At 38.6% G+C, this 12,107-nt stretch overlaps 1 protein-coding gene across 1 annotated transcript in view; it reads left to right on the forward strand.

Annotated features, from left to right (window-relative positions):
* Window positions 1-12,107, forward strand: part of atr (ATR serine/threonine kinase) — an 81,829-nt gene that overhangs the window by 12,138 nt on the left and 57,584 nt on the right. Inside the window, exons 7-13 of the mRNA XM_067995047.1 lie at window positions 270-490; window positions 1,715-1,870; window positions 3,535-3,733; window positions 5,053-5,309; window positions 7,271-7,464; window positions 7,809-7,909; window positions 8,654-8,825. Coding sequence (XP_067851148.1) covers window positions 270-490; window positions 1,715-1,870; window positions 3,535-3,733; window positions 5,053-5,309; window positions 7,271-7,464; window positions 7,809-7,909; window positions 8,654-8,825 — 1,300 coding nt within the window. The remainder of the gene's footprint in view (window positions 1-269; window positions 491-1,714; window positions 1,871-3,534; window positions 3,734-5,052; window positions 5,310-7,270; window positions 7,465-7,808; window positions 7,910-8,653; window positions 8,826-12,107) is intronic.

Genomic DNA, 12,107 nt, shown 5'->3' on the forward strand with positions numbered 1-12,107 from the left:
TATCCTCGCTATGCTTGCACTTAGAAAGCCTTTTTAGGAACTTGATCTTTTACTGAAACTATCATATAATAGAAGGCCCAAGGAACTCTATGGGTAAGTAGTTTACATTCAGAGTACTTAGCCCCAGATGATTTCCACATGGTAAATGTGGAGTCGAAAACCACATTAAGCATCTTGTGGTGATTTTTTTTTTGTCCTTCACAGCAATTTACTTGAGTTGAAATTTGATTTGCCTTCATTAGAAGAAATGTTACTTTTTTTTTGTTCAGCACTGACAGAATCAAAACAAATGGCCCCATCAGTGGGATGATGCAATGTTCCACAGGAATTCCATCAATGAAACTACAACTGATTTGGATAAATTTTGAGATGTTTACCCAGGTCCTGGAATATGGAAAAAAACAACTGAACATTGCTTCCAAAGATGAAGAAGTGGGACAGTTAGTTGATAGATTAATAAAAATAGTTGATGCTGTAATCTACTTGCAAGGTAGGTGAAGCAGGTATCTAAAGCTAGTTATTTAGTGTGTAAAATATTGGTGCAATCAGGTATACTTTTGTTTTGTTTAGGATGTTAAATAGTGTAGTGGTTATGGTGCAGGACTGGCAACCCATAGGTCATGAACCTGCCACCCATTCCCAGTCTGACCTACATATGACTCCACTGCATGTTACTTGGTTGACTTTTAATGCCCAGCACCACCTTCACAGTTAGTAAATGTGGAAGCATTGCCCACATCTGAAGAACCAAATTTTTTTAAAAACTCAATTTTAACGGTAGCTTTTACTGACAAATAATTCAAGATAATTGGGTGAAGTGTCATTAATGGTTCACTTTGTAACTACATTTCTTGGTACTGAGATATTTTCCAAGTACCCGACCTGTGCTGAACTCTCTAATCTGAACTGGGGAATCGGTGGTATAGGTTAGGTTTGGGAAAGAGAAAATTAGCCTGTTTTTCCTCCCCTGATCGTTTCCAGTAATTGGTGGAAGTGCATGCATGTTGGACATCTGCAAGTTGAAATTTTGCATCGTGCTATTTTTAGAAAATTGGTCAAAGTGTTTGTGTCAAATCCTGTGTTTGATATTTTAACTGTCATTCTATTACTTCATTAAAATGGGCATTCCCAGGAATGTGACTACAAACCTGTATAACATTTCTGGATTTGATGCTGATTAGTATGCTAAAAACAGAAATTTCAACCCCTGATGAGGATGGGATAGACTCTGCTATGATGGGATCTATGGTTAAATGACCTGCCAAAGCTCACAACACAAAAATGCCCACTTGGATGAAGTAGTGAATGGCAGCTGCCATCTATGGAAGTCCACCCCGGTATGAGTCACTTCTGATATATTCAGATTACAAGAGTGAAACTTGAATGATGTTAAACATCTGAAACCAGAGTTAAAAAACAAGGATACCTGTGCATATCAAGTCTGTATATCATTTGTGGATCCAGATAACAATTTTGGGTTAGAAATGCCCAAAGTTCCAGTTTTTCAGTGCTGAGTGCTATGACAGTTACAAGAAAATATTGACAAAAGTAACATCTTTCCTGCAGTGTTTGCCATGGAATAATTAGCAGTAGATTCAACAAGATATACACAACTTTATAATCTGGATTTGATTTGATTGTCTCAAAATGAATCGAGTTAGATTTCTGTACACCTATGTTTTTATGTAGATCTAAAGATTTTTTCCCCCACCAGTTGTCCAAGGACAGGTGAACAAAGATATACTCCAGACACTTTGTGGTTTTCTGTCATTACCATGGATTCATAAACACAGTACTGATGGGGCTTTCAAATCTGTTGGCTTCAATTCTGACTTAGTATCCCTCAGTCAACATTTGTCAAGCAGTTTCTGTAAGTATGATGATCGCAGCTAAGATTAATTCAAGTGTACAACATGTGTTTTTCCAAACTGCACGAGGTACTGATTTAAAATATTTTGTCTTTAACTTTTTGGATTTGACGTATTAGTGAGAAATAGAAAAATGCTAGGTACTCTAAGGGATATTAATAAACTGTAATGCATGTAACACTGTAGTTAGTATGACGCTGCATGCTGAAAGTGATAAAGTACAGCTATGAGTTGCCTTAGATCCTATCGTTTGAGTTAGGACTTCATAATGGAGTTATAGCCAGTCTGCTATCACTAAGCAATTCTTGTTCGTTTGTAGTTCAGCTCTTAACTCTTCTTATAGTTTTAACACAAAAAATGGAATACATGTGCTGGTAACTTTTTATAATAAATAATATAAACTATAAAGTAGTAGTTCCAAGCTTGCATAACATCTTTGGACCCAGATATCATTTTTAAACTGCATTCTAGTTGATTACATTGCCCCTTAGACACCCCTGATTGTTTTAAAGCCTTGGAAATGTCTGCTTTCCGGTATTAAACAGTAACTACCATTTGTTTCTGCAGGCTAAAACTTTTGCTGCAATTACAAACTTGTCTCATTTTTCTAGTGTGACTTGCATACGTGTCTTTATGCAGACATGTCAATGAATGTTGCTGAACAGACATTCTCCATTTCTTATTTTATGCCTTGAACTTCCAACCTCCACCCCAAGTTTCTGGGACTGTCGTTTACTAAGGTGTCTTGTTCTGTCACATCAGTTCTTTACCAAACTTGAGTGTGAAGAGCTGATTTATGTATATAAAAAACAAAATACTGCAGATGCTGGAAATCTGAAATGGAAACGGAAAATGCTAGAAACAACATGGCAGTCATGGAGAGAACAGATGAGTTACAATTCAGATATAAACCCTTCATCAGAACTGGAAAAATAGAAAAATGACTAACATATAAAGGGGAATAGAACAAAGGGAAGAGTGAGGTAGTGAGGGAAAATTATGCGCACACCCACGAGAGGAAGTAGAATGACCTGTAAAATGTTTAAATGGAAAACAGAAGTTGGTTAAATTGCTGAAATTATATTTACATTAGACAATAGGAAGTATAATGAGAGAAATGAGACACGGCGAATGTGCGAATAGCTGAAGCAACTGGGTGATGGGTAAGGCAGGTAGAGATGAAAATGGCAAAGCAGAACAGGTTTCACTGGCCTAGGAACCCAGGAGGAGAAAAAAACAGGCCCCCCCATCAAGTATGTTCCCTCTACAACACTCTGCTTCCACCACCTCTATTTCAGGCTGCCCTTTCCCTGGCACCTTCCCATGCAAATGAAGGAGATGCAAAACTTGCATTTGTATTGCCACCGCAGCAGCAGGAACCAAGTCAAGCTGTATTGGTGGTGTAGGAATTGTTCCAGGTATAAATGGTATACATCTCCCATTCAACATGTCGTACTTACTTGATAATTGTAAAGTGTGCATTATGTACAATTTTCCATTTTGTGTAATTGTTTTGGTTTGACACTATGAGAACTAATAAAACAAATATTAGGACCAAATCAGCCTGAAAATTAATTGCTGGTTGATTGTCCTGATACTGTTTTAAAGTTAACTACATTTTAATATTCTTTCTGACTTTTACTTCTGATCCTGTTACGACCCACAGCACACCAGAGCCAGGCAAACTGTGTGTACCTGTTGTCTTTGCTACATGAAGAGGTGTGTCCTGATTGGAGAGCAGCAATACACAGATGGTCTTTGCAGACTTCCAGTGATGTCATCCGTGCAGGTTCAGTGCAGGGATTCCCCATACTACTGCATTATCTGGGTGTTAAATCACACTCCCTCATTGATGAGGTTCTCTTGTATGTACCTTTTTTTACTTAAAATAGCCATAATAAACACAAAACAGGTTTTAGTTTATGCTGTTTGATAACTAGTTATTGGTGAACAGTCAGTAAGTCTGAGCTCCAAATGATTGCTTCATTTTAGATGTAATCTCTGGCAAATGACTTTCTATACATTTCCGTGATTAATGTTATAAAATAGAACTGGATAAAGTATAGTATAATCAGTAGTTTTCTTCGAATAATATTTGGCCTAATATATTTATTCAAACAGCGAAAGATTATAGCTATTACTTTTGAGCCCATTTGTTATGAAAGTGAACAGAATGAGAGTTAATGAACAGTCCTGGGGTCATGGAGGAAAGGAATACCATTGTGTGGAATTGTTGATGGGAATTTAAGGGGGGAAGGGGGGAGCAATTGAGGCTGGCCAAGATAGTCGGGGGAGGGGACTGGGACAGAAAACTCCAATGGCAAGAGTGGGCCTCAGAAAATTAGTGGGAGGCATGGTTACTGATAGATTTTCATAGCTCTGTAGGATGCTGTTCCACTGATTATTCAGGAATGGGTCTTCAGTTGTATGTAAAATATTTACGACTGCAGGCCACAAATCAGTGTGGACTTAATCTGAGGCATCAGGGAAGGGCCAGTGACTTACTGGAACATTATAGCATGACGGGTTGTTGGTTGGCAAAATAATTATTTAATTTAGTTATATTAATATTAATTATTATTTAATTTAGATATATTAATATTGATGCATCTTACAAATGACTTACAAATAGATGACTAAATTCTGTCCATTTGGGATCCTGGAAAACCACTGTGCTGCACCCTGTTGGCTTCTGTGTGGAACTGCATGCTGACTCACGTAGCTGGCACTGTTTTGGGATCTAACATTACCTGACTTTTAACTTTGCATCCTTCGTTCCTCTGACACTGATCTCTTTCTTGTTTTCGATCCTCTATACCATTGTCAGTTACTCTATCATGCCCCTGCTGTCTGGAACTCCCTTTCTGAATCTCTCCATTTTACTGCCTTTCCTGCTTTCAAAATCCTTCTGAAAATGATTTTCTCTACCTGCTCTTTTGGATTCCTTTCTGTAATTCTATTTCAGTGTTCTTCACTCCTTCTTTGTGACTTTTTTTTCTTCTCTACATAGTAAAATGTTCAGAGATAGCCTTCTGATATGAGATATGCTATATAAATGTAAGTTCTTTTGCCTTTGTGCCATCACTGGGCATTTGTTGGAGGAGAACATTCAGCACATCTGTAATGCATCATTCAGAATATTTAGTTACGAGATGATCTCATAACTTTTTTTGAAACCTTTTAGAAAGAAACTCCAAGATGATTCCAATTTGGTACATGAAGAATTAGCCAATAATGTTGGAAAGTTAGCCTGTGTGCTTTCAGGCAAATCTGAATTGTTGCTGCCCAAGTGCGACTCAATACTTACAAATGAAGATTGTGAACTTCTTTGTAGTAATATCACTGTAAGAAGTGAATGTGCTGGACCAGCAGTTGGGCCTTCTATTTTTATTCCATTCCTTGTGCTAATTGGAAAGGTGATGCCTTCTTCAGTAAAACTTGGTGAGTGTTTAGGGAGAGCTGCTTGCTAGAAGGGAGTAAGGATCTGCACGCTAATCACAATTTCACACTCAGGCAAATGTCGGTTTAAGTTCCATTAGTCACTCATTTTTATTTTATATCTATTTTATCAATGTTGTTATGATCATCGTTTCCTCTGACTTTATTTTCTTCGTTCCTCAAACTGCAAAAGCACCATTCTCTTCCTCTGTATGTGCTCTTCATCCCTGTATCCTCAGCATGTTGAAATCAAGACTTATTGCAATATCTTCGACTCCAATCCATTTTTTCCTAGGCCCTCAAAACAAGAATCTCCTACCTCCTTCAGTCTTCACTTCCTCCTACTAGTTATGTGATTTTAATACCAAAGCTTGTCATCACATTTTCACCTTAGTTTCTCCATTTGTTATTATATACAAAAAAATGTCTAGCGCTCCAGACATTGTGCATTTCAAAGTGTCACAGTTTGTTAAAAATGCAAAATGATCAAAGCCAGTCATTTTATGATGGGGTCTTCTGACCTGGAGCCAAAAAACTGCAAGCAGTTACAATTGCCTTCTGATTGATCTCAGGATTTTCTTATTTAGACCATTTCCCCACAGGAAACATAAGAGTAGTAGCCTTAGATGATGTAATGTTTTGGGACTTTTTGGCCATTGTTCAAAGGATTCAGGGGAAAAAAATACTTTTAATGTTGAAGCATAGTGTATTCAGACAAGTTTTTTAAAAAAAGGCCGAGACGATAGGTAGTTAAGATGGAAATGAGCTAGCTTTGATGTTTCCTCACAGACTGTAAATAATCAACTTGTTAGCTCGTGTCGGCAGTCGAAAAACACCTCATACCCATTGTATTATAAAGTCTTTGATCCATTTTTCAGCTGTGAATGGAGAGATATAAGATAGAGGCTAGGACTGAGGCTGGCAGACAGGCTTTTTAAAACAGGATTTTAAGAGAGAAAGCGAGAGCTGTTGCAGAGATTATAAGGTCGGAAAAGCTGGAGGAACAGTTAAAAAGACATCTTATTTAACTCGAGGACAACAACCCACTGATATGGGGAATTGTCTGTCTTTATTTTTGGATTATTACACAAAGACAAGTTGTACCAGTAAAAGGGTATCTGATCGTAACTGTTGCTCTGTATGTTCACTCACTTGGAAATAATGATGTGGAGATGCCGGTGATGGACTGGGGTTGACAATTGTAAACAATTTTACAACACCAAGTTATAGTCCAGCAATTTTATTTTAAATTCACAAGCTTTCGGAGGCTTCCTCCTTCCTCAGGTAAATGTTCAGGAGCTTGGAAATAAAGCAGCTTAACAATTTGTATCAAGTCTAGTTTCACCAAGTATTTTGCTCGGTTCCCCTTTGGAGAGATTGAAGTAGCACATGTGAAAGGGACTAACATCCAGTCCAGGTCATAAGGGGTATTATTGTTACATCCCTGGGTCATGCTATTGTACAAGTAGATATAGGGAAGTGTGGGTCAACTCCTGTAAAAGTAAGACGTTCAGAGCCCTTATGGGAGTAACTGATGCCACTGAATCCAAGAAGGTATCTACAGCAGACCTGAATTTGTAACAGAGGGACAGATTAGATTGGCAGATAAACAGTCTCTTTTAACATCTGCCATGTTTGTATCTTGTTTATGTTTCTTAAATTGTTTAATTCCTTTATTCTTTACAAATGCCGACTCCTCTTTGCTGCTGCTTATTTGACTTTGTTGTAAAATGAGATTAATGTTTAAGATAAAAATAACAAAGCTTCTAGAACAGTTTCCCTCTCCATTTTTCATAGGACATCCATAGATAAAAGTAAATATTAAAAACTTGTGTTACGACTTAAATAGTTATGAGGCTATGCCTTGCCTTAGGGCAGTAAAAAGGGTTGAACTGAGGATGTGATATTAAAGTTGTGTTTTGGTTGTACTACATTAATATTAATTTTGGTCATTTTTCCCACAGCTTTCATAAGCAACATTCCCTATCTGTGTAAACATGTGAATTTGGGGAAAACTGATTCAGATACAAAAACCATCTATAGTGCAATACTGAGCCTCATGGAAGATCCAGATAAAGCTGTCAGAATTGCATTTGGTGAAAAAATACATTATTTGTTAGAGTCTCAAGAAGTTGAAGATCAGAGTTTACTTAAAGAGGTGAAGAAAATAAGATTTCTAAAGAAAAACATTGTGCAGTTACCTTGGGGCTAAATTCTTATGTTTTTGCTATTTTGAAACTGTCACTCTTTTTTGATTTTTTGTGTTTTCCACTAATCAGTAGCAAGTTTTAGCTAATAAGTATTTACCAGAAGCGTTGTAGCTTATGAAAACCCTTTGGATGTACATCTCCATTCGAACAAAACAATGAATTGCTTGACTATGTTTAGTGTTTAATGGTGCCTGAATAGAGTCACTGGCTCTTTATACGCCTTTGATGCCATTTAATATAAATATTAATATTATTTAATTGATTTTTAAAACATTTTAAAATTTCATTTTAGCTGCTTGTATCGAAGCTGAAGGAGGCATATGCAAATGCTAAGATTTCAAGAAACAACGAGCTAAAAGATACACTAATACTTACAACCAGAGAAATTGGAAGGTAGGCAATAAGTCTGAGAACTTTCATGTAAAGTTTTACTTATCTGTAGAAATGTGCTGCTGTAAATTTGGCAGAATAATTAAAGCTGCATATATTGAAACCAGAACTCTATCTCGCTCTCTATTATATATATATATATATATGTATTATGTGTGTGTCTATATATGAATTCCCCATCTCCTATTTCAAGATGTTTTCTACTTATTGTTATGTCCTCCATGGCACCAGAGAGGTAGACCAGTAGGTTGCTCCCAATATTGACCCAGAGTGGTTTCCCAATAATGTGGCGTCCCTCTCTTTGAGGAACTACTTAGATTCTGCTCTACTCATCTCCCTACCAATCCGACCAAGCTCAGCAACTTGCTGTGCGGAGGATTGCGGGTTCAATCATGATTTAATGCTGTGGCACAATGTTATTGTACTACAAACCAGTTGTGTTAGTGGGCTGCCTTCAAGCAGATGGTGGAAGTCCCAGCAAGCCACAATATTGCCAATGGGTGGAGAATCCAGCTCTTAAATTTCCAGTCAGGGAAAAGCCAATATTGTAAACTGGGTTCTGGCTGCCTATAACTTGAAGTGCAGCTACCATTCAGTAACCAGTAGCTAGAGTGTAAATCCATCCTCGTTTGTTAAGATGCTTTTTATTCCATTGATAGGCATAAACCTTTAGCAATATTTAATCCATTTACATAAATCCGAAAATCTGTATATATTGTTTCTTTCCTTTTTAATGTGGTAAAACAGAGCCGCCAGAGGAGACCTGGTCCCATTTGCCCTTTTACACCTGTGTCACTGTTTACTGTCCAAGTTTACATTTGTTGCTGGTGCTGCTTACACAGAGATCAGAGCACTAGCAGCAGCCAAAGGTATGAAGCTGCAAGCCTTCTTCAGCCAGTACAAGAAGCCCATATGCCAGGTGAGACTGAGAAACAGCTCTTGATTGTTGAGAGCTTGTAAGCTCTGAAGTATTTTGCTATCACAGCTATAATGACTTGAGTCTTAGTGCAGTGGATACAGCTGGTATACCTATCCTGTGCTGATTGTGTGGTATTTACTTTGTTTCCTGTGCTACGTTGCATCTATTAGCCATTCTTTGACAGGAACCCCACTATAAATCAGTTGTTTCCAAACTTTGATGTGTGAGGATCCCTGCAATTATTAAGCCACCCAGAGGACCTCCCCCATGCCCCACGTCCTTGCTTCTGAAAGACAGTATCAGTTGCAGAAAATGTATTTTATTCGGATACAACAACAAAAATAACATCAGTAAATAAATAAATGAAGAAAAATCCAGGCACCTGTTGATAGTTGGATAGAAATTAGGGTCCCCAGTTCAGAAACAAATGCTTTAAACCACTCAACCCCTCAGATAATGAAGCAGTCCAAGCCCGCATGCAGCAAGACCTGGACAACATCCAGGCTTGGGCTGATAAGTGGCAAGTAACATTCGTGCCAGACAAGTGCCAGGCAATGACCATCTCCAACAAGAGAGAGTCTAACCACCTCCCCTTGACATTCGACAGCATTACCATCGCCAAATCCCCCACCTCAACATCCTGGGGGTCACCCTTGACCAGAAACTTAACTGGACCAGCATATAAATACTGTGGCTACAAGAGCAGGTCAGAGGCTGGGTATTCTGCGGCGAGTGACTCACCTCCTGACTCCCCAAAGCCTTTCCACCATCTACAAGGCACAAGTCAGGAGTGTGATGGAATACTCTCCACTTGCCTGGATGAGTGCAGCTCCAACAACACTCAAGAAGCTCGACACCATCCAGGACAAAGTAGCCCGCTTGATTGGCATCCCATCCACCACCCTAAACATTCACTCCCTTCATCACTGGCGCACAGTGGCTGCAGTGTGTACCATCCACAGGATGCACTGCAGCAACTCGCCAAGGCTTCTTCGACAGCACCTCCCAAACTCCCTGCCACCTAGAAGGACAAGAGCAGCAGGCACATGGGAACAACACCACCTGCACGTTCCCCTCCAAGTCACACACCATCCCGACTTGGAAATATATCGCCGTTCCTTCATCGTCGCTGGGTCAAAATCCTGGAACTCCCTTCCTAACACCACTGTGGGAGAACCTTCACCACACGGACTGCAGCGGTTCAAAAAGGCAGCTTACCACCACCTTCTCAAGGGCAATTAGGGATGGGCAATAAATGCCGGCTTCGCCAGCGACACCCACATCCCATGAACGAATAAAAAAAAACAAGCTTTCAAGCTAAAGATAAGACAGGCTCGCTGTGGTGTCACTTACTCCAGTTCTCCCTGACACAGGGTTAAGAGAGATGGAACTAAATGGATCAGGGAATCATCCCAAATTAGTTCAAAAAGCAAACTTCAAAAAATTATCAAAATTTTCATTTTTCTGTTTTTTATGTAAGTAGTCATGATTCCTTTACCAGCATTTCGTTGTCAAGCATACCCTCTATATCCACTAGTAATTTGATGACTTATCTATGGAGGTCGGTTGTGTCAATTTTAAATTGGAAAAGTTACAGTAACAGACTCTCAGAATGTTGTAAGCAAATAACCATGTCTTTTAGATAGGGCTTTCACACACAACATTTAATTGTAGGGTTCTGCAGTTTCAATAGTAAAAATTGTTTAAATAATTTTTATTATCATCTCTTCTGTGCTTATTGGCACATGAGGCAAGCCATTTCTTCCACTGCTTTTGTATCCATATCATACTGTGGGTTGTTTATGTAACAAAGACCCCTTTTCATGTGGCCAGTGCATTAGCCTGACTGAGGAGAAAGGTTTCGATGCATTGTGGGGGGGAGGGGTCACTATTCCATTTCCGTCAAACTGGAGTACTCCGCTGGATGTCAACCCAGTATTCACATTCTGGAACTCTCGTCTGCGCTTGCTGGGGCTGCCTGGAGTGGGCTCACACCCATAATCTGACTCCAAGGCGTAAATGCTACCACTGAGTCAAGGCTCACTCCCGATTTTTATAATAGAGAAAAGATAGAGAGAAGATCTGAAAATGTAGCTTTCTTTTTGCAAAACATAAAAATAAAAATATTACCTGTTGACTTCCTGTAATATGTCAAAAGTTTTTTTAAAAATCCCTGTAACTGGCTCTGCTTGTCTCACTCTAATTCATTGTCTTCCTCTTTGTCTTGCTGGTTGTTTTCCATTTGTTTCTTTTCCTTCATTTTTTTTTACCTGCCTCAATGGCTCACATACTTCCTTTTGTCTTTTTGTCTTTTTTCTATATGACTCTCTCACTCTGTGCCTATTACCCATGTTCTCTACTTCTCTATATATTTGTTTCTCTCTCTTTCCTGCAGTATATTCCTTCCTTAGTGGATGTATTTTCAAAAAATTAAAAAAAATACAAGCTTAGGCACCTGACGAAGGAGAAAGCCTCCGAAAGCTTGTGATTTTCAAATAAAACTGTTGGACTATAACCTGGTGTTGTAAGATTCCTTACATTTGTCCACCCCAGTCCATCACCGGCATCTCCACATCATTCAATTAGCAGACATTGGATTTTGTACAAGGTAAAAAAGCAGCAGAAAAGATTTTAAAACTATACGAATGACACCGTGCTGATTTGCAGGAACAGGTCATTGAATAACTACTGAAAAAAAGATTTATTAGAAATTACTAAAAATAAGAATAGACCTCCCATGGTGTTGCTTACTAACTGGTATACATAAAAAAAACAGTGTGCTTCTTGCTTACTGCAGGTAGATAATTAAATGTGTGCCTTGTATTGATGGTAGTCACATAAATAAATTCTGTACGTAAGGTACTGTGATTACATAAATAAATGGATGTGACTCACAGTTACATAAATGTGTTTCCTCTGCTTCTGGCATTTGTTATGGAATAGCTGAACATAGAAATACATAGAAGTCACACCGCAGCCGAACAAATCCATGTCAGCTTTTACCCTCCATACAAGCAAATAGCTTCAATCACATTTGCCCACTCTTTTCCCATGTCCCTTCTACCCTTTTCCTTCATCCACCTATCCAATCTAATCTTGAATGTTGATGTAGTTTTTGTCTCAACCACTAACCCTGGAAGTGAATTCCACAGTTTCTCTATGTAAATAAGTTTCTCGCTCACTGCATTTTTATGACCTGCAAGCCTGGAGGGTATAAGTTGTGTACTGATGTAACCAAGCATATGCTGGTGTGATTTTTATACTGGTATGCCCAGTGTATCG

The sequence above is a fragment of the Heptranchias perlo genome, chromosome 13, assembly GCF_035084215.1.
Source record: "Heptranchias perlo isolate sHepPer1 chromosome 13, sHepPer1.hap1, whole genome shotgun sequence".
Classification (NCBI taxonomy): Eukaryota; Metazoa; Chordata; class Chondrichthyes; order Hexanchiformes; family Hexanchidae; genus Heptranchias; species Heptranchias perlo.